This window comes from Leiobunum rupestre, chromosome 3, assembly GCF_980474605.1.
Source record: "Leiobunum rupestre chromosome 3, qqLeiRupe1.1.hap1, whole genome shotgun sequence".
Lineage (NCBI taxonomy): Eukaryota > Metazoa > Arthropoda > Arachnida > Opiliones > Sclerosomatidae > Leiobunum > Leiobunum rupestre.
Window position 1 is genome coordinate 26659763 of NC_143386.1, and position 24347 is coordinate 26684109.

The 24347-nt window shown below is 34.5% G+C and overlaps 1 protein-coding gene across 1 annotated transcript in view; it reads right to left on the minus strand.

Moving 5' to 3' along the window:
- LOC149950968 (uncharacterized) overlaps positions 1–19786 on the minus strand; it is a 107069-nt gene extending 87283 nt beyond the window's left edge. Inside the window, exon 1 of the mRNA XM_090169336.1 lies at positions 19416–19786. Within this exon, the coding sequence (XP_090025462.1) occupies positions 19416–19467 (52 nt within the window). The 5' untranslated portion in view covers positions 19468–19786. The remainder of the gene's footprint in view (positions 1–19415) is intronic.
- Positions 19787–24347: the final 4561 nt, after the last annotated feature.

A 24347-nucleotide genomic window follows, 5' to 3' on the forward strand; every position in this document is an offset into this window, starting at 1 on the left:
AAGGGTAGGGAACTGTTGGCTCGCGTGTCACCAAGGGCCGGTCACCACCCTCCTACGAATTAACGGCATTGAATGTTGCTAGATGACTTGGATATTAGCCTAGCTAGATATTCGGTTTCCCCTTCCATAAAAACTTGTTGAGGTTAACGGTAAGAGTTAGTGTAGGGAGCTGTTGCCACCACCCTCCTACGCATTGTAACCCAGCCACTTGAATTAAAGGCTTTAAAAGTCGCTCGATGACTTAGGCCTAGGGTGGTGCATTGAGTATTAGCTTAGCTGATTATTATTATTTATTTATTATTATTGTTATTGTAATTAGATTATCATTGCCAAAAGCCACTCAATTGTATATGGATGTAAATGGTGGGCAGAATTTTAGGAATTGTTTAGTCCCTCAATTCTTAATGATATAAATCGAATAAACTATACAACCAGTTACTTCACAATTTTCATGGTCTAGATAACTTTTCAATATATTTTAGAAAAACTTTAATTTAAACCACACTCAAACAATAGTTTCCAAATGTCGAAATACTTTAAATGTTAATAATAGTTAACAATTACAAGTTATATTTTTAAAGTTTACAGGTCATGTTTTTAGATTTCACGCAACATCATGTTTAGCTAAGACTTCTAGCGCTAGACACGTATCAGGAGTCTTCTCTACGGCCTCCGAAAAACAAACAAATCCAACAACCAAAAAATTCTTTTTTTCTGAATGTCCGACCCCGTTTTGAAAAGGATGGTAACTGTCGAAGTTCACGGTTCTTAACCTCTCAAGTATCCGATTCGCCGCTGCTTCTTCAATTGGGATTCTTTGATATTAGAGAAATATCATTGTTGGGGGGGTTCTAACTCGGGGTTTGTATACACTGGCAAAACGTTATTGGAAATCTTTGCTCTTCACGAACTCGATCAGATAAAGAAGAAAATCGCGCGCTGCAAAATAAACGGGGAAGAAATCGGAAAAAGACTACATTTAAAAGAAATTTTCGCGGCCTTCCAACAAAAGAAACGCATTTTTCCACCGCCGGTCCTTGTAATCGGCGCAGTGTGTGTCAGACGCCACTAAGGTCGCGCTGCAGTGATTGATTTGAGGAATACTTTTCGGGATTCCAGCCAGAGAAAGATAAGTGACATTTTGGCAAATATCTCGAAAAGATATTTTTCCAAAGAATTCGATACGCTATTTTTTTATTCTTTTCAGTTGAATAAAAAACATTAAGGCGACCGTAAAGTATCTTTTTCCTGACAGGGTATCGAAGATCAAGATTCTCTTCATTATAGAACAAACTTTAGAATGATGACGTCTTTTGCCTTAAAAAGGATTTTACGATTGCAGCTACTTACTTATCTTTAATTTTTTTTGGCGTTTGTACGTTTTTCCGGACTAACGATACATTTCCGGCAATAGGTTGTAATTTTACCAATAAATAAATAGGCGATAGCATTAATTGTTTTGGTTGTAGCTAACTTGTTAAAATGTCCCCGGAAACTGTTCATTACACTGCCAACTTCTATATTGCGCTTCCGCGATCGGGGTTGATTATAGACCAAACGTAGGGGCTGCTTCACTAAGCCTAGGTTAAAAACGTGTTCTAGGCTTAAGTCTTTATTTTTGTACAATTTTCAAGTCAGAGACTTAACATCACTATCACAATAATAATACAAAAAGTGACATAATTACCAAAAGTGTGTCAATCGGACCTATTTCAGAATGAATTTTACGAGCGAAATACAAGTTGGGAGGGGAGAAGGGAAAGTATGCCTTGGGGAGGGAAGGAAGTTATAAACAACAAATAACGTCGCGTAGTGAGGAGCGGAGGAACTAAGTAGCACTTGTCAAAGTTAGTGTATTTTTTATTTTTCGTTGTTCTGTGGAGATGCTATCGCCATCTACTTACGATATAATACCATAGACAAAAAAAAAGATCCAGAAAGGAGACAATAAATAGTCTTTTATGTGGTCTATCTCGAGTCCAGCATACATTAAACCTTTAGCATACAAAATTACAGGGATTGTCACACTTTTGGTAATTATTTCACTTTTGATAATACTAAGTCGTCCTTAAATTAGGTTTAACAAATTAAAAAGTATAAATATTTAACCGATAAACTTTAAAGCAATTTTATACCCACGTGTCTATTTTTAAAGGTTTCTACCGTTTGATGGTGCTCAAATGTTTCCCGAAAGAAATTTTACCCGGTATACCATGCAATTTATGCTATAGGCTTTTGATATAGCTCTCAGTTAGTGATCGTAAATTTTCGGATCTGGTTTTTAAGATTGTCTGCTCTTCCTAATATTTATAAATTTTAATTTTAATACTATTCTTCCACTATAACATTCTAGTCTCTTTTCAAATTTCAAGATGTGGGGTGGCGAAGGGGTGAACGCTTTGGCCCTGCAGCAAGAGGAACCAGGTTCGATTCCGGATAGTGATACTAGGTGAAATCTCGCACCAGCTCCTTCAGCCTTGAGTTTGCAACTTTCGTCCACAATGATTAAAGGGGATTTCTCTCAAGTTTTTCGGCTTCACCTTTTCTTAAAAACGTGGAGAGGTTAACGGTAAATTGTGAGTGTAGGGAACTGTTGGCTCGCGTGGCGTGAAGGACCTGTAACCAGCCACCAAAACTCGGGGGCGTTCATTTTTAACTCCCACTAGCTCCTGAAATTAGTAAATATACCAAAATGTGCTTTATTTGGTTATTTTTTAAGTTATGAATTTCGACTTCGTTGAAAACAGAATATTTTATTAAAAGTACAGGTAACCGATGTTATATGATATTAGTTGGTATTACTTTTTAATATAATTTAAGGATTCGTCTTTTTCATTGAAATTATAACAACTAATTTTTAAGACGATTACCTAATAGTTTTCTTTATTATAGTACGATACATGTCGATGAAATAGCAAGCATGTACTGCAGTCCTAAAACGTTTTACCAATTACCATTGTTGTAGTATAGTATTGGTTAATAATTTTTCTCTATTTCGTGTATCCTGGTGTAGCCCAAAAATACTAAAGCCATGTTATATCCGTCGAAACACTTTTGATTGGCTAGTTCGGTTTTTCTTTAATTGAAATATCTCAACTTTTGGTGCAGTGAAACGCGCGAAAACAAATTTTTTCAAACCTATAGTAAAAACGTTTTAAATATTTACTGAAATTAAATTGTGATGTAGCTCTCCTTTTTGATTATGACACAAATATTTTAGATAATATCTTTTGGTAGTTGAGCAATCGATTTTTTTGGGGTCGTTCGGGTTGGGGATTTTCAAGTATTAATTTGGGGGCGCTGAGCATCCCCTGGTGACCCCCCCCCCCATGTACGGGTCTGGCGTTAAGGGCTTGCCACCACCCTCCTGCGCAATTTAACTCGGCCACCTAAATTAATGACATTAAAAGTCGCTAGATGACTCGGATATTAGCCTAGCTGATTATAAATATTGTTATTAGATTATCATTACCGGAAGTTTCTTAATTTTATAGGCCTGTAATCGGTGGGCAGATTTTTAAGAACTGGTTAGTCCCTCAATTCTTAATGATATAAATCGTATAAACTATACAATTTTCATGGTCTAGATAAACCGCACTCACAAGGAGACATCCCGAAGTGTAACCCACCGATTTGGTTCAAACTCGGGGGCTTGGTAGACCTTCATGTAACTTGAAAAATCCTAACGGGAATTTATTCAATGGGCAACCGTTTTGCCATGGCAACCCAAAATGTTTTTGACAACACAAAATATTAAATTTTCCCATTGAAAATAACATGTGATTTTGACCTCAAATTGATCAAAAGTTGATCAATTTTGATGTTTTTTTTAATTTTATCTATTTGTTCTATTTTTGGCAATTTCTAAATTTTGAAATTTGTTAAAATTTTTCACAGGGGGGGCCCTAGGAATCGGTCAGAATCCCATGTTATTTTCAATGGGAAAATTTAAATTTTTTGTTGTCAAAAACCTTTTTCGTTGCCATGGCAAAACGGTTGCCCATTGAATAAATTCCCTTTAGGACTTTTCAAGTTACATAAAGGTCTACCAAGCCCCCGAGTTTGAACAAAATCGGTGGGTTACACTTCGGGATGTCTCCTTGTCAGTGAATCACTCAAAAACAATAGTTTCCAAACGTCGAAACATTGATGGGCGGTAACAAAGGCATTCGTTATTAAAAAGAATAAATATTTATTTATACTTAAAGAGATTGAAACACTAACTTGGGACGTTTCTCCAAGATCGTGTAAATTTTAGCATTTTTGTAAGAACCTAATTTTAATATATATGATAGACTGCATAAACGTCAATTTATGGCCTTTTCTTAGGCAACAAAAGATGTGAAATTTGAATGATGCTATCCGTTATACTTTACTGTATTCCCTCAGGGAAAAGGCACCAATATTAAACACACGTTATTTTCAATTATAAGAAAAGAATATTAAAGGACAGAGCAAGCAATTTCTGGGCGAAGCATTTGAACTTTCATCTGCATTTGTAATTTGTAATATTCATATTTTACCGAATTAAATTAATCTATGAATAAATATATAATTTATTGCCCACTTTGGCATCGAAATAAAACATTTAAGGAATAATAAAACGTTACACGAATGTGTTGAACTCGTTTAGTTCCAACGAGACATTGGGTCAATTTGAGGACTTTGAACTTTGGCAGAACTTGATGTGCATTGTCAGAAATGATAAAATGGTTCCAACTCATTAACTCTCAGTATAATTAAATACTTTCTTGCTATAATCTTTTTTAAATTTTGAATTCTGTCTGATCAGCTGTATTTTTGAAACTTTGTGCCAATTGTCAATTATTTTTACAAAAACGTGTATGGCCTTTGCAGGGCCGCGTTTCTGACTAGGGAATTGCTTGGGCCCGGAAAGTCAAGGGATCCGAAATCCAGCTTGATTTACCATGAAGCCTTCATGATGAAGGGTTTGCCACCACCCTCCTACGTATTGTAACTCGGCCAACTGAATCAAAGGTAATACAAATTTTGGCCAAGGGTGGTGCCTTGGGTATTAGCCTAGCTGATTATTATTATTATTTATTATTATTATAATTATAGAATTACCAATTTGTATCTCTAATGCGAGTGAAAAATGTCGTTCCTTCAACTATTGTTTGGTAAAAAATAGCTGAATAAAAATTTATAATAATATAATAATTTCAGTAATTTGTCAGGTTTGGAATATGGTCAGAAATTCTGTTTACCAAGGCCCCCTGCGGTGGCCAATAAGGGAATCCATTTAGACACCAGAAAGTAATTAGATTATCCATCGTATAATATATATATTAAATTAAAATTCCAATTTTTAACTGTCTATGTGGTAATACAAACGGGTAATAAATCAGGAATATATCCGTGATCGGTGACGTGAAATGAAGGGGGAAACCCTTTAACAGGGGTACCACCGATAATGAGAACATCGTTAAACATTCTATGGGGAGGAATTAATTGGCCATAAATTCATCCGCGTCGACATTTTTGAGGTATAAAACAAATCTTTTTAATGCGAAACCTAATTTATCAAGTTAAGAACGCCGTTTATTATAACCAAGAATGAATTTATTTATTCTTGGGTAGAACGGCTTTTTTGAAGCGATCCGCTGCATTCATGGACTAATTAATCTCTAATCACGGGGGGGGGGAGGTCAAACGCGTCGGAAGACGTTGGTTTTAGGGAACCAATGAGATATATAGAACTAATTTGATTTTTGAGGGCAAGGGGCATATTGTTATAGCATGAGGCGTATTGCGAGCAACACTAAAAATAATAATAATACATTATTATGATAATCAGCTAATACCCAAAGCACTACCCTGTTACCAGGTAGTCTAGCGGCTTTTATTGTCTTAATTCAGGTGACCGGGTTAAAATCGTTCAATATAGTCAGCTAGGCTACATGTCATACCCAAGGCATCACGTTAGACCCAAGTCATCGAACTACTTCTTATGCCATTACTTTAGGTGGACGGTTGGTGGAAGGCCTTCATGCTACGCGACACAACAGCTCCCTACACTAACTATTACCATTTACCTCAATATGTGCTTATGGGAAGGGGAAACCGAAAATCTCGGACAAAAAATCGCTTAAACCAGTGTGGAGAGAACTTTCAAACTCAATGGAGAAGGAGTTGTTCCTGGTTTTTCACCCAGTGCTGCCTCCTCACACATGGAGAACGCAAAAGTCGTCTATTTTCTCGGGTACTTTTTTCATTGGTTAAACGCTTTAGCGCCTGTTAGCGTCGGAAGGGGAAAATTCAGAAATTGTCTACCCTCCTATCCGTAAAACGTTCAACGTTAAGGTTCGTCCAATGAAATTTGTACACAACACTGCGTTAGCGTGTTTAAAGGCTAGCTGCGTTCTCCTGGTCTTTGTTGCTCCTAGGTGCCACAATTTTGGATCAAACGCGGCTCCTCTTGCTGCGAGGCCAAAGTGCTAGCCACTCTGGTCACCTAAATTAAGACATTAAAAGTCGCTAGATGACTTGGGCATAAGGTGGTGCCAAGGGTATTAGAATAGCTTATTATAGCATGCTCGAAGTAAAGGGATCTTCAAAGGGGCAGGTTTCAAGGGAGTAGCCTTTAAAATATCGGGAAATGAATACATCGGGAACTATTTATCAGAAATATTCCTTACATGTTTCATCTGCTCAAAAAATATTCGATAAAGTAAAATATTTTAACATTAGTTTCCCTGTCTATAATTTATTTCACAAGAACTCAGCACGAAATTTTTCGAACATTGCTATCAACTATATCAAATTGATAAAGGTTTCTGAAAACATACCAAATTTCTAGCATATTATTTGATGATCAAATGGATAAAGGTTTCTGAAAACATACCAAATTTCTAGTTTAATATTTGATGATCTAATGGAAAAAAGTTTCTGAAAACAAATCAAAAATTTCGCCTATTATTTGATGATCAAATGGATGAAGGTTTCTGAAAATATACCAAATTTCTAACCTCTTATTTGATGATCAAATGGATAAAGGTTTTTGAAAATATACCAAATGTTTAGCTTATTATTTGCTGATCAAATGGATAAAGGTTTCTGAAAATAAACCAAATTTCTAACCTATTATTTGATGATCAAATGGATAAAGGTTTCTAAAACAAAACAAATTTCTACCCTATTATTTGATGATCAAATGGATAAAGTTTCTGAAAACATACCAAATTACTAGCATATTATTTGATGATCAAATAGATAAAGGTTTCTGAAAATATACCAAATTTTTAGCTTATTTTTTGATGATCAAATGGATAAAGGTTTCTGAAAATAAACCAAATTTCTAACCTATTATTTGATGATCAAATGGATAAAGGTTTCTAACACAAAACAAATTTCTAGCCTATTATTTGATGATCAAATGGATAAAGTTTCTGAAAACATACCAAATTTCTAGCCTATTATTTGATGATCAAATGGATAAAGGTTTCTGAGAACAAACCAAATTTTTAGCTTATTATTTGATGATCAAATTTTCAATGTTCATTTCGTTAAAGAATAAATTTATTTATACTTCGGGATAATGACTATATTAAGTCGATTTTTGGTGTTTCTAGCAATCAACTTTTAACTCCTCCCCTTAAACGTCAATCAAATCACCCCGGTATCTAATTAGTTCTCTAAAACCAAATCTTTCGAAGCGATTGAAGCACACCTGGGTTACGTTTTTCCTTGATCGAGTTGGTTCCAGATAAATTTTGAAATGAAATTATAAACTCGTTCAATTAGCCAGCATGTTACGTTTAATCGTAATAACATAAATATAAAATAATACTTGGATCCTAATAAGGAATGAAATGAAACCAACTTGTAGAGAACTATAGTCTCGAATATCGGGAAATTGAATTCATTTCTAAAATAAACAGAAATTATTCTTCCCCTTTTGCGACTAATAGCTGTAGCTTTTATTTACATATCGTGTTCCTCCAGCTTCAACAAGGACGAAGAAAATGATAAATTGGAAATTTGGCCGGTAACATCATTAAATTTAACAACGTCAGTGAACAACTGAAATAAAATGAATGTTATTAGTTCCACTACGACGAAATAGCGCGTATTTTTCTTAACCAAGAGTCGCAAATTTCGTTGCAATTTATGGACGTTGAAATAAACGAAGTATAGGCTTACTTCGTTTTATTTATACACAGTACATGTTCGGCGCTCAGGAAAAGCAATAATAAGGGTATTTGTTATTGGAAATAGTCGGAATTAAAATGGTTTTAGTATTAGTATTCGCATTGTGACGTTTAGTAAATAGAACAAAAATTAATATTGCTAGACTCAAAGTTGGACGAAAATCAAGACTTCTACAGTGACTGCGGACATATCGTGAAACTATCTCAAATCTTGTGTTTGTCCGCGACACTATTATACGAATAAAATGATTTCTAATTTTGTTCGATCAAATGGAATTCGTTTTAAAGATTTGTTTGGTTGAAGATGAGGGGCATAAGCTAGTGCAGTTATTTGATTGCTATCCAATTTGGAAATTACGTGTTAAATATCAACTGATTCAAATTAAATTTGAACTATCTCAAGAACAGAGCGGGTCCTATGTCTAATTGGGACCTGAGATTGGAATTATTATTGATACCTGAGATATGAGGCCAAATATCACGGGCATCTGAAATTTAAGCTATTTCAAATAACATTTGCGTCAAGCGCATGGAAGAGCGATCTAAAATCATATTTTAGTTACTGCAATTAGTTTTTCAGTTTCTATAAAACCACTGTTCGATTTCCGTCTGTTAAGTGAGAGAAATCACAAAGCTTCTGCTTCCAGCAATGTATGCATTTCTCCGATTGACCATTATGTGGCTACCCTTACAGAAATTGGATGCTGCAATTTGTCTGTTTATTGGCTTCAATCTAAAAATATATGCAATTGATCGCGAACGTCTGCAAAAAACTACAAACTTGCTGATATATATATCTGAAAAAGGTTCAAATCCAGCCAGTATTCAGATAGTAAACAGTTCCGATTGCAGCCGCACTATTTTTAAGAAAAATGTTTTAGCTGCCTTTTTCAGACGTTTTTAAGATATTTAACAGTTATAATGCAAACAAATTTAAGCTACTTTACAGAAGTTAAAGATTCCTCAATTAGAAGAGCTGCCAGCTGTGCAGCTATATTACAGTTAAACAACAGATGAATTGTAGGCATATTACAGATGAATTGCAGGCGTGTTACTGATGAATTGTAGGCGTGTTACAGATGAATTGTAGGCGTGTTACAGATGAATTGTAGGCGTTTATATATATATATATATATAAACTTTAAAAGTTAATTTCGAATTGTACGTCTTCGAAGAACGAATTAACGGAATTTTCAACCTTGAACTAATATCTGGCGGCAGGCGAACAAAAGACGTCAACTGCGACATGAATAGACAAATGACATGTTCGCTTTTAGCGCGTGCGCAAGTGTAGTTGTGCCTAGAAAGTTCTAAGTTGACTTTTTTAAGGCTTACTACCAAAATTCATTAGCACCAGAACGGCCCTGTATGAAATACATTAAGTAGTCGAAGCAAGAACAGAACAATGGAATTATATAATTTAGCTATGACCTGTATTCGAGATTAAAGGTCAATATGAGTTCTCCAATTGGTAGGTTGAATTATAAAAAAATCTTCATATTAAGTCTATTAACGGGAAATACATTAAACTTCTTAGCTTGCTTAGTTTATATAATTGTAATATGCCTTTAAAATAATAACAACGACTTAGCCATGCATTTGGTGCGTATTCACACGGGCAAAAACGTTTGCCCAACTTTGTTGGTGAGATTTTTTTTAACTCTGGTTCTAAGAAAAATACATCTACTGTAAAATATGACAATTTATATTAATAAAGGTATTTAACATTAAAATTAGCAATTAGGTTTGTGTAATCAAAATAATGTGTATTTGTAATTATTTAATAAAAAACCGACCATCTTTAAAACTTGGTCAACAATAGATTATGTGTGGCCAACACCTTGCGAAAACATTTTATCCTGTTTGGATCAAACAAATCAATGACATTGCAAACGCTATAACTTATTTATTTATTATTTACAGTTTGTATTTTCCTTAAATAGTGGAAGCTAAAAGAGTTGTTGATTTTTTCCCGCCCCTATTTCATCCGCAATACGTACTTTCAGGAGTATATAAAACGCCTTATCCTGGCTGAAAAGGTTGAGACATACACTAAATCACGCATGAAACGTTTATGGTTAACCCGAATAAGTTTTCCTAGAAAGGAGAAACTGAAGAACTCAGAAAAAACCCTTTATCCAGTAAGGACAAAACTTAGAATGCAGGAGTTGTTCCGAGTTTTCACCCAGAAAATTTTCGGAAAAATAAAAATTGAAACATAATTTACTTTTTAAGGGTTTTAAGGTTTTTAACTTTGAATCGATATAAAATGTCTATTATCAGTAAACAATATTACAAAACATTAATAGTGTTATATTGTTAATCAGTTTAAACTAGTCTAGAAGTTTAGTTTTACTTTTAGATTCGAAAACAATTAGGCGAAAATGCCGCTTTATTTAAATTTGCAAACCATACTAATCATGGAATGAAAACTTTTTTTAAATTTTTCGGAAATATACGGAAAATTTTCCGACTTACAACACTAATAATATATGGCCTATAAATCAGTGGAAATTCCTGAGCAAATTTTACTTTTAACATCCGTATCGTAGTAATAACAGTTTGTGGTGGTACTTATAGTTTGATAATTATGATTTTTGGGCCTAGGTATTTCAAGCTCATTTGAAACCATTAGGGCAGAGCCTAGACGGGGTTTTCGTTCGGAATTAACATTTTGTTTCGCGTCTCGGCAAACTTTATAAAAAGTCGGAAACGATTTTTGAAGGGCTACTCGCATTGAATCTCAATGATGTCTTTCAAATTATGTTTTCAAAATGAAATAAAATTCGATCAGTTAGTTTTGCATATCGATCAATGCTAACGACCCAAGCTGTTTGTTCCGGCCATTTTATGATAATTCTCTAAAAAGTGTGTAGACCACCAAAAAGTCGATAAAAAGTCTTCCTTCTCGCAGATCCCGTTGCAAATGCTCCGCGAAACCAAAATAATTTAAAAAGTATACCACCAAGAAATGCATTCATTTATATTTAATAATATATATTGAATATATATTCAAAAATATTTTGTTTTATGTACCAAAATTCATTCATCGATAAAATTTTGCGTTCGTCTAACAATGAAATATTGCACGAAATAAGAAAGATCATAAGTGATAAATAAGTTTTATATCGGAAAAATTAGATTTAATTGGCAAAATAATATTTTATTGGCAATATAAGATTTTAATTGCAAAATAAGATTTTATTGGCAATATAAGATTTTAATTTCAAATAAGATTTTATTGGCAATATAAGATTTTAATTTCAAATAAGATTTTATTGGCCAAATAAGATTTTATTGGCCAAATAAGATTTTATTGGCCAAATAAGATTTTATTGGCCAAATAAGATTTTAATTTCAAATAAGATTTTATTGGCCAAATAAGATTTTATTGGCAATATAAGATTTTAATTTCAAAATAAGATTTTATTGTCAAAATAAGATTTTAATTGCAAAATAAGATTTTAATTACAAAATAAGATTTTAATTGCAAAATAAGATTTTAATTGCAAAATAAAATTTTAATTTCAAAATAAGAATTTATTGGCAAAATAAGATTTTATTGGCAAAAGAAGATTTTATTTGCAAAATAAGATTTTATTGGCAAAAGAAGATTTTATTTGCAAAATAAAATTTTAATTGCAAAATTAATTTTAATTGAAAAATAATATTTTATTCGCAAAAAATTTTAAATGATAAATAATGCTTTCAGTGATAAATAAGATTCTAATTGTGAAATAAGATTCCCAGTGATAAATAAGATTTTCAATTTACTATTTACTCCCGTTAACTAACAAGTTTGTAAGTGAAATTTATCTACCCAGAAAGCTGACCAAATTGTGAAATTTCAGTACTCGAATCTGATCTGTAATATGCATTCTGAGGAGCTACACTTTTCGATATTAACGCCAAATTTTCAAAAACCCGTTACTGACATTTTATTTATTTGAGTAGCTTTATATCTTAAAGGCAGTATGAAAAATAGTCAACTAATTCATGGTTTTGCAGCTAGGGGCGCTGTTGCTTGACATTAAGGATAAAAAGGCTGTAGGTGTCTCAATTCCTCATACCTCATTCATAATTCATCGCGTTCCTTCGAGCTTAGGGATGACGATGATTATTTCAAAGAATTGCGGCGGACTACTCACTGCGTAATCAGGAGGAAATACCCTATCGTATTGTACCGAAGTGGAGATGTGGCAGATTATGAAATTCGGATTTCAAATTATTTTACTACCCACCATCTACAACCTTTAAGCAATATACAGAGGCTCTACATGGTTATAAAAACTTGTAGAGGTTAAAGGTAATAGCATAAGCCTATCATAAGGTCCCCATAAGCAAAGGTCTAGGCCAAATTTTTGACGATCAAATACCCGTTATTAAGAGCTAGGTATTCAAAATCTGCACCTCCTAGTGGTTATGTTCTCAACTAGGCATTTCCCCAAATTAAATTCGCGCCGTGCATGATTAATGCGCAGAAGGCGTGCGCGAACGTTTTTAAACATAGACCCACGCGGGATAAATCTCCGCCGCCAGCCCTTAGCACCATAGCCAAGGCTTATTTACAATTTTATCACTTTCAAACTTAAAATCAACACTTATCGTTGCAAAATGATTTATCAGAACATAAAACTGGCTTTTAGAAATAAGAGAACTTGTTTCTGAAGGTATTTATTTTTCAAATTTGAGATTTCGACGCGTTTTGTAAGTGTGGAATTTATCAACCCTAGCGTGGCTACTCTATACCAAGTAAGATAATATTTTAGATGTAGAAATTTTGAAAACGAAGATGGCGCTACTGTCCTATCGTCGTACGTTAATTTTCTTATCTCCAGTGCAACGCCGTTAACATGGGTCCCATGATAGGCTTATGGTAATAGTCAGTGTAGGGAGCTGTTGGCCCGCGTGGCATGAAGGGCTTGCCACCACCCTCCTACGCATTGTAAGCCGGCTAGATGACTTGGTGGTGCCTTGGGTATAATCTAGCTGTTTGAAATTATAGTTAATCGAGTCAATATATTTGTTTCTTTTGATTGAACCACCAAAAACTACTACTAGCAACTCACTGCGCCAACTTGAAGAAAATTACTAACTCTAATTTTAAAAATATACTTCACTTCCTTTATACCCAATATTAAGAAATTATACTACATTCACTCTTACTGGAAGTTTTTAGCAGCGATTTCATCTCTCTAATATATTCCGGCACATTGAGGTAACTGTAATATTTATAAGCAATGTCAAACTTGCCCTTCCACATTGACAGCTCCGTAATTGACAATAGCTCTCCTGGAAAGGCTGGAATGGAAGCATTCCCAGGAGGCGAATGTCTTAAGCAAGGCATTGTTGTTATAGCACACCTCGACTAAATACTCAGCCACTCGAGCTTATAAGGCCCGAAGCTACGTTTTAATAACAAATTGCAATAGGTTCGTCCCTAAAAGCTTAGCTGATCTAAACACCATGGAAATTTAATACCCATTATTGCCATCTAAAATATACGAAAGATCCTATTGGCTATTTATAACATGTATGTATGCGAACTGAAATAGCTCTATATCTATCTCGCGAGTCTAACTCTTGTATAATTTATCACTATATTAAGTGACGTTCACGGAGCTCTGCTCACAATTATTGTTTATCCGGAAATAACGCGTGCAATTATGACGATTGAATGGAATTTCGAAAATTAATTTAATTATAATGTCTGGTTCTCCGACAACTAATTTTAAGTAAATTTGCCGAATAAACCGATTTCGCCTACTATCGTAGTGGACCAAATCTCGCGTTTTCAAATTTAGTCGAACTATAATTCACCGGAGCAAATATTGTCAAAAAAAAGATAAATGTACAACATCTCTTACTAGACTAATGGTAGCTGTTTCGATAACTATAGAATGGTTTAAGGTTTTGGCTTAGAATCATTTATATTTTTGGATCAATTCAGAATTAACGTATAATTAAAATAACTATAGAATAAATATAATAACTTTGGAACAAGTATACTCTTGAAAATAACTTGGTTATTATCTGTTGAAATAGTTTAAAAGCTTTCCTTTATGGTATTCTTTAGTTATGGCGAGTTACTTTTAAAAATAATCAAAACACAAAGTTTTGGGACAAGAATTATTGTTTTAGCCGGCACAGAACCCTGATCTTGGAGGCCCTGGGCATCTGTGGCGATTTTAAGCCTATGGGCAGTTACTGTAGGGACAGAGGCATAGTGAGGGGGGCAGGATGGGCATATTCCAAGCGTATAGAGCCTTAATTAGAAAATCAGATAATTAGTTAATTCTTTTCCTATCAGTGCGCGTTTTGCATGACGAATACTCTCTAGGTAGGATAAGCGGCCAGTGTTTGAACTTAGCTACTTAGCATCAAGCTTTTCTCGCTTATAAAAGCTTTTTTAAGATTATACGCTTAAGCTTATGGAAGCCGTAATATTTTAACGTTTACCTTTAATTCTACACAAATGAAATCAGAAATAACAAATATATAATAAAGCAAAGTTTATAATTGTGCTTGACATAATTGTAGCAGTGTTAATTATCCACTGAGAGTCATTTCTAGATTGACAACACATTTTTGGTGGACGTCAAACTTAGGCATTAGGCGCCAAAATTTCAATTAATCGTAAAAAATTCTATTACTGTTTATTTATGGATATTATTCGTGACTGTTATACGATTTAATATGCAACAAATAAGTTTTTATTCGGATAATTTTCGGATATGGATTAAAAAGAAAAATTTCCTATCTGAACGCCGAGCCCTACTCAAGATTTACTCGTTATAATTGGTTTTTAGAAGCGCTTATCTTTATAAGTATGACGTAAGTAAATCCCCTGAATGGGATTAAAAGGTTGCTGTGAAAAATATAAGTGACTTTGTGGTATATAAAAAATAGAGAAGTGCCGTATTGAAACCTCACCTAAAATGAATAATTTTTCTGACCCACTTATGGAACGTGATTATAAATTTACGATAAACGAGTTAAAATAGCTTCGTACTTTTTTCAGAATCGTTTAAGAGCCAAAGAGCAACACCTTAGAAGAGTAAAATAGAAATTGGGTTTATAGCAAGTGGGTTCGAAAAGGATCTCCAGCTCCGCAGCTGATAAATTGTTTCCACAGCCCCAAGCCAGATCCCACCTTTTTTATCCGGGGCAATATATTTGCGCGATGCAGGAAGTAAGCTACAACCAGAGATTTACCGCTCTAATAAAAGTACGCGTAAAGAAAGTTAATTGAAACAGGACCTGTATCGGCTGTTCCGCTGGAAAAAGTGCTGTAAACAACATTTTTGCGACTTTAGAGAAGTGATATAGAACTTGAGTTATTTAAATGTACATTCTTATAATTTTTTGATATCATGAAGTACTGTTCAGATTATGCAGTTTTATTGGTACCAAATTAGTTGTTGATATCCGATGTACCAATCAATTGGTCACCCTACGCTGTTCACGTTTTTCCAACAGACAATGCGTTTATATTGAATTTTTGTAGCGCAACAATTGTTCACACGATTTGACTTTCTTCAATGGGATTACGCGAATTTTTAATTGTCGTCTACTATGTTTGCTTTATGAAATTTATAAATTTGGTTTGTCTGCTATCTCGATAATAGCACTATTAGTTAGTAAGCAGTGGATGGTCAAATGTTTTAAAGTTCCCGCGTCGGTGACTTTACGGAATACTTTAATTTCATTGGTTAAATTTCAAATAGTTAGATATCTCAAACACCAAAAAATCGTTTACCTAAATGAAAAAGTTGCGTTTTGGTCCACCAATTTGTCTACCAACGTTTGCTATTCACACTGCTTAATTCACTACCAATTAGCTGGACCAGTTTGGTGGCCAAACTTATTGGCCTTTAAAGGTTGTATAGTCTGAACGACCCTTTATTAATAATTATTGATTATAATTATTCTTATTATAATTATTGCTCGATATTTATACACTCGATAATCTTGACAAAGAAAAAATTACCTTATCTTGGCTTAAACAGGATTTCTGCTGGTAAGAAAGTCGTGCCACAAGCAGGGCTACCACTGACAGATTATTCTTGGCTTAAAAAAATTCCACTAGCACATATTTCTTGGCTTAAACAGGTTTCCAATAGCACATGATTCATGGCTTAATCAAGTCTTCCACTGGCCCATAAATCTGGGTTTAAGCAGGGCTTCAACAAGTACATCATTCTTATCTTAAACCAGTCTTGAGCTGGCACATAATTCTTGGTTAAAACAAGACTTACCCTTGAACCGGGTTACCACTGGCAAATAGTTATTTTCTTAGGTAGATTTTACACTAGCACGTAATTCTTTGATAAACTGGGCTTTAACTAACACATAATTCATGGCTTAAGAAGGGCTACCGCTGGCTCATAATTCCTAACTTAAGCAGACATTCCACAAGTAAATCTTTATAAGCTGAAACAAAGGTTCCGCTGGCACATATTGTGGTTACGACCAAGCTTCAGCTGGCACATAATTCTTGGTTTAAACACTGCTTTTGCTTGAACATTATTTCAATTTGATAATAATCCTTGGCTTAGATAAGATTTAAACTGACAGAAAATTCATTGCTTAAACAGGGAATAATATTAACAAGGGTATTTTCAAATAAATTTTATGGAGTTTCAATGTCTATTTGCGATGGAAAGTAATAAGTTTTTCATTGAAGTTGAATACGATTGATTTTATTTCGGTAAATTTCTTTCAAGGAGATCAAAATATTTTATGAAATAGTCAAAAGTAAAAATATCGAAAAACGTAGTTATAAGAACAACTTCAAATGATCAAGGAAATTCGCGAAACACAAGTCCTAAAGCGAATATTTAACTTCATGTATTCCTCCGCGAATAAAATATCGTCTTTGTTTTTACGGTAGGGTTCCAAGAATGCTGCGAAGAATTGCCGTTACTACATCATCAGCCGATAAAAAGATGTATTGATTACAATCTATGATATATTTCCAGCGACGGCTTTATAGGAAACTGTTTTTCCTTTGAAGTAACGAAGCCTTAAGCGACGAACATTCTTGAAGTATATTAAATCGATAAAGGAAAATCTATTGAAATAGACCTTTGAAAATATGTATTGCCGAGAAATGTCTCTTTAGGGGCGGAGAAATTCATCGCTACACGTCGCTTCCGCTGATTAGGTTTTCGCTTGACAAATTTTATTCTCGAAACGTAAAACCATTGATAGTTGAATAAACCAGTTTTACCGCTTACAGAATCGTAGATTTCATTGTTTTGAAAGAAGTATTGACGCGTTATTACAAATAAAATCGGTTGGTTAGCCTTTAAAAACCAACCGGTACGGATTACGGACATAGTATACGTTTCTATTAATTTCTTAAGTATCTTTGATTTAAAAGATTGAGCTGTCTTTAGAAAATCCACAGCAAAGTCAAATATAGAGTTGTTTCTACAGTGAATTGATGTACAAATGGTTTTTCTGTAATCAGAGCTCTTGCGACGATTTTTGTCAGGGGTGGGGCATAGCAAAGATGGACGATATTATGGTAATAAGCCGAGCCACATTTCTGCCTAGGCAATATAGGCAATTGCCTAGGGCCCTTACATTTGAAGTGCCCTGATTCAGCTATTTCAGGAAAAAAATAAAACGCGACATTTGGATCCGGTTAAAAGACTTTGCGTAGGGCCCGGAAAACTGCTAACGCAATCCTGGTAATAAGTATTGCAATGTGTACAAAATGTGGTCGAAATTTCAAAGAAATTTCGCAACAGTTTAAATTTACGTCAATGGGATCCGGATCTCAACAGATTTGTTGCAAAACGGAAAGAAATACTGGTGCCAGATAAAGTGATAACCAATAAAAAGTAGAAATTTTCCAATATTATTTTCGAAATAATGCCTTCACGCTACATAACCACGGTACATAATCACGAAACGAGAGATAAATAGCCTACGAGTTGAATTTTCTTTCAAAATACGTTATCCGACCAATGGGGAAACTACCCTCATAATTCAGTCCTAAAGTTATAATAATATACGTAAGAAAAAACGTACATTATATGGACAATACTAAATTCGATAAGGTAAATAGTATACGAGACCATTTCATTGCACATTCTGTAAAAGTATTTTTATTCGACGAATCGGGAACCACTAATTCAACCTGAAAAGTGACGTGATAATTTTGGAATAGTAGGATACACGACTATAAAAAATTGTTCGGACGATACTAAATATGCTACGAGTTCCTTTAATTGCACATTATATAATAATATTTTTTCTTCGATCAATCTTCCATAGATCAACCCGGACAAGTTGGAGAACTGACGAGTTTATTTTGGAATACCAGCTAGCTACACGACTACGAAAAACTGCTTAGATGATACTAAAGCCAATAAGACCATTTCATTCAACGTTTTGTGAAAAAGTTTTATTCAATCAATCGAGAATCTCCGTAGTTTAACACGAAAAGTGACTTGATTATTTTGGAATACACGGCTATAAAAGAAACGTGTTTGAACGGCAGCAGTTGATAATCCCCATAATTAAAAGCGAGATGTGCCATAAAACCGGTGAAATGTTGCGTTTAATCCCGGTTTCTCTTCCGGAAAATGTTTAAAAATGATACCCGGTAATTTATATATTATTTATAAATTATAGCGGTAAATTTATGTTAATAAAATTAAGTTAAAACGCGGTAGTAATAAACTTCGTTAACGACTCCGCAGCGGCACCACTTTATTATCAGAGTCACTATCTATTTAACGACCGACTGCTCGTTTTTTGGCCATTAACATTAACCGAATCCCGGTTTGATATGCAAAACGGTGACGGTGAATACGTCATAACGTATCCAGAGAGGCGTCTAAAACTCTGCTTCTGAAACTGCGCAGATCTTTGTCGTCAGTAGGATGAAAAAATAACCTTCAAATCCCTGAGAGCCGCGAGGTTTTTTGAAGACGATGTTGTTATTCCTTTAAACAACTATACAAAACAACCCTCGCCGGTTATATTCGGATATTATAACGGTCATGGTACGGGGAAAACCTAATGGACCAAGGGTGATCCGAATGGGATAAGAACGCGTGACTACTTGTAGCTCTCCACAGAACAGTTCTCGGCTGAAGATGGGAAAGGCGGCGACCAAGATAGCTACCGCGTCTCTCGCTGGCTTCCGTTCAACGGCGCTCAAGTATCGCAGGGTTTTTGGTACGCGAAGAGTGCTAGGGAAAAATACGGAAAATGAAAACTACTTACCGGAACATAAGACGGCGCCAAGAAGAGCAATGCCCAGTTTAAAACGAGCCATATGGACTATATATTCTTTTCAGATCCGTCGTGTTCTTTTTTTTATCCTGATAATATAGTTCCTCCGGGAAGAAGCGCGGGAAGAAGCGCGAATGGAAAACGATGAAACGAAGTATTTGAAAAACACGTCACTACTTAACCCTGCCGACTGGTAACATGTTAGCCGTTCTTATAGAGCGATGGCGATGAACTTATACCAGAGGGGAGGGGGAGCCGAAATAGGTCCAGTCTTTTAACGGTCGATGGGCGGAAGAAAATTCGGTCTGGTCGCTTCGTGAATGTCGTGGGTCTGGAGACTGGGAAGAGCGAATGAGATCGAGGCTGCAGGGACTCTTTCAGAATGCCAGGACGCTTTCGCGATGCGCCGACCCCCGCCCCCCCCCCTTCTCGAAGCCCCGGCTGACGGATCGATATTGCACGCTTCGAGGGAAAAGCTTCCAAGCAGGGGCCGCGCGACACAGTTGATTCCTTGAGAGCGTAGAATCTTGTAAAACTACTGGTTGGCAAACCTGTAACCTTTTGCGGAGCTCCTGCAGCCTTCTCCTTCGCGACCAGGCGCAGCTCGACAAACAAAATACCAATACTGATGATGCTCTGGGAGTTTATGTAAGTTCTGGTCTCTCTCGCTATATATGAGGTCTTGGTTTTTCCGTAGATCATACCAACTAAGGCAAATACCAGTTTTTCCGCCTTTTTTCTTCTTTGGGATTATTTTTTTGAATTTTCCATATACGTATATTGATGCCAACTTAAAGGAATATTCTTTTAACTGTTAAAATGTATTTTTTTTTCAAGTTGTGTCTGCTTCACTTCCAAAGGAATCAGTTTGGGTAGTTCAATAGTAATTAGTAACGAACATAATGATTAAATAAAACATCTTGAGTAGTTCCACTGTAATAAACATTTATAATTTAGTTAATCAAAATATCTGAAGCACTTGAATCATAAGAAACATAGATAATGATTCATCAAACCATCTTGAGTAGTTCATTCATAAGAAAAATACATAATAATTAAACAAAACATCTTGAGTGGTTCAATCTTAAGAATCTAAAGATAAGTTCACATGAAAGCGGTAGAAAAGGGTTTTAATCGACTTAAAACGATTTAGTATAGTTCACACAATTCCTTCGAAAAATTTTGAATCGATTTTAATCGATATCAAGGCAACGTGTGAACGCGACTATAGAAGATGATTCACCAAAACCAATGCAGTAGTTCAATCATAAGAAACATACATTACGATTCATAATAACATCTTAACACGTTCAGTCATAAGAAATATACATAATGATTCTTAATAACATATCTTGAGAAGTTCAATCATAAGAAATATACATAATGATTCATAAAAATATTTTGAGAAGTTTAATCATAAGAAACATACATCAAGACATCTTGAGTAGTTCAATATTAAGAAACATATATAATAACTCATAATTAAACCAATGTGAAGCCTCTGTTTATTGCTCAATGGCTATAGTTGTGAGGGGAGTAAAAAAAATTGAAAGCCCAATTTTACAATCCGCCACATCTGCACTCCGCTATAGTAAGACAGAGATTTCCCTCCAAAATACACAGTGAGGAGTTGGAAAGCCCCCGCGAATTATCATATATCAGGAATAGACGCCCCAACAGGCTTTTCATCCTAAAAGACAATCAAAAGTGCTCTTTGTGGCCAAAACATTAAATTTGTTCTTCCATGAATTTGTTCCCCTAAAAATAGTGTTTTCAGTTAATTCTTCTAAAACAATAAATTACTTAAGTTTGCACTTTATAAATTTTTGTATGAAATGGTTTAAAAGTAAATAATAACTAACTCGTCTTTTTCTGACCAATAATGTCTGATATTTATTTAACTGACTTAGTAGTCGAAGTGATCGACGACTTCTTATAGACTAGATATCTTTTTGTGCGTTTGTGTGTGATTAAAATTACTCCAAGAAGATTGAAATTTTAGCAACACATCAATTAATATACTTGTTTAGGTTTCTGGAACAAACTACTTATTAGTTTTGTATAAAATGGATGTCTTTGTACGTGTAGTACAGTAGAGTAACGTAGTTAGAGGAGGGGGGTTTCCCGCACCGGGTGCCAACCGTTTGGGGGTGACACCCGACCGTGAAAAAATAAAAACTTACACAAACTAGAGAAATTCGAAAAACCTTTTTTACAAATTTTGACTAGTTAGTAGCACACCATGATATCCGCACCGGGTGCCACCCATGCTAGCTACGCCACTGGTGTAGTATCTTTTCATATTAATATAATATAATATAATATAATATAATATAATATAATATAATATAATATAATATAATATAATATAATATAATATAATATAATATAATATAATATAATATAATATAATATAATATAATGTAATGTAATGTAATGTAATGTAATGTAATGTAATGTAATGTAATGTACTATAATATAATATAATATAATATAATGTGTGTAAAATAATGTTTTGGGTATTTAATAATACGCTTCTCCACCGTTTGGCTAAGATCTAAGTGTAGTATCTTTTCGCAATGACCTATTAAACGTACCAACTTCCACACACTACAAACTTACCAAGGACTATAGTTGTATCGCGTAGAAGTAACTGAGAACTTTGTAGCACGATGTCACACTTATCAGAATGTAAACGCCCTAAAACTATTGTCTTAAATGCCAACTGGAAAATGCAAAAGTGGGCTTTTATTATCCATTCTTATTGGAAATTCCAAAATGGTAAGATATTTTCTTTAATATGTTTTCTCTGACCGAAGTATTATAACTTATTACAAAAATACTGATATTAACAAAAATTAAGAATAATAAATTATTTAATAAAGACTCAATTTTTCACGACTAAATGAAAATGTAGACACTAAAGGGCACCAGTCAATTAAGCAGTATAACTTTATGGTGCCAGAGTGTAATATTTTCATAGTTCTTAGTTAATTCTACGCTTTCTAGCATAATTCGTGGAATAGTTCGAAATAGGACTTAGTCTATTTTCGCTTTAAGAGGGCGATATATATTTCTGATCCTTTCTTCGCAGAAAGCGTCCGACTTTAAAGCGGAAATGAATTGCATATTATATTTAGATGATTTATTGCCAGTTCGGAAAATTCAATAAACGTGAAAATCGAAATTGTCTGTTGGCGAATAAAGAGATTTGTTCTCCCAGTTGACTTCCACTAATAACAGAGTTAGACTGCGGAATATCCGGGGAACGTTTTTGGGTCACTTCGGATGGATCAAAATTTCGAATACCGGAAATAAAGTTGCCCTACCCATGGGACCAAAAAATAACAAAGTTGAATGAATTTTTCGAATTTCTAGACGAAAGCACTTATTCTTTCGACGTTACTAATGTATTGTTTAAAATTTTTTTAGATATGGAACATTCTTTTGTCCATTTTCTTGTTATAGGAAAGAAAATAGCTTTTATTCTCGATAGTATTGGCAAGAGGCGCTTCAATAAAAACCATATATTTTTATTTCCCACCCTACGTCTCGCAAAGAGGATCACTTAATGAAATATTTCCGGTTGGTCGGTTATCTGACTAGCCTGGCGAGTAGTCAAGTCAAATCAAGTCAACTAGGTTCGCCATTCTCTTTATAAACGTAATTTTTTCATCAAGTTTAATTTTTCAAAATGAGATGGAGAGCAAAATTATCCGTCGACGCTCACCATCGTGGTGTTTTAGCTTTTTACAAGGACTATATGAAGAGTAGCTTGCACAATATTCACAAAATTACCGCGGGAGTAAACGTTTTTACGTAAAATTAACCAACGTCGTGGAGATAGTATAGGTTAACCGATATGAACTAATGTAACTACACTGTTAGAAAAATGTTAACTACATTTGCGCAAAATCGTACTCAAAGTGAGGATTCTGAGACAGCACAGATTTTTGTACTATTCTGTGCAATTTCTACCATGAGCCAATTTGAACGCCTGTTTAATATTTTGAAATTCAAATATTATTCAGGTCAACTGGGAACATAGGGCCGACCCCTTTGATCAGAACAACATTAACTTGGAACATAATTTCTCCTTAGATTGAACGTATAAAGTTTGTAGTATTCTAATATTGTGCAGAATATCGGTTAACTCTAAATAGAAATTGGACCAAACCTGTAAACAACATGTTCGCAACAGAATTATTCCCAAAGTTTGCTATAAGGAAATTTCGGCTTTCTCGAAGTTTGGCTATAACACAACCACTAATTCGCCCAATGAAAGTACAAATGAATTGAGGTTTAATATTCTTCAAACACTTCTTTTGACGGATTTGTTTGTGGTAGTAACGATTTTCCCCGATGATGTTTGTAATATAAGATTTAAGTCCTTTAATTATTTCATTAATTTAAATGACTCAATTTAAGTGCATTCACATTTTATTGCAAGATGGCACTTCCTTTTATGATCTATGCAGCTTTAGTCAGAAATTAGCAAACGTTTTTTCTAACAGTGTTGGTTTAGTGAGGATTAATGTCTTAACGGAGCACATAATTTAATTTTTCAACGGTAGTTTGAGATACTCCAGGTTAAACATTTTCATCTGTAGTCTGCTGTTAAAAAGTTTCTACATGGAAGTCTATGGGAACCTATGACCGCTTGGTAAAAGATTTCATGATATTTTCAGAACGTTTTCCACCTGGGCTAATCGCCTCAGACAACCAAGTTGTTTAAAGGTTCGTGAGAGCTTGATAAATTTATGAAAGTTTCTTTATTTTACACAAAATTATCCATGGTTAATTTATAGTCAAGACGTCCATGGACCAAGAATCTAAGGGGACTCACGGTTTATGCTTTAAAAAGCACGGGGTAGTACTGGGAATAGGAAAATCACCAGTAATTTCCGTTCAATGTGGAAAACT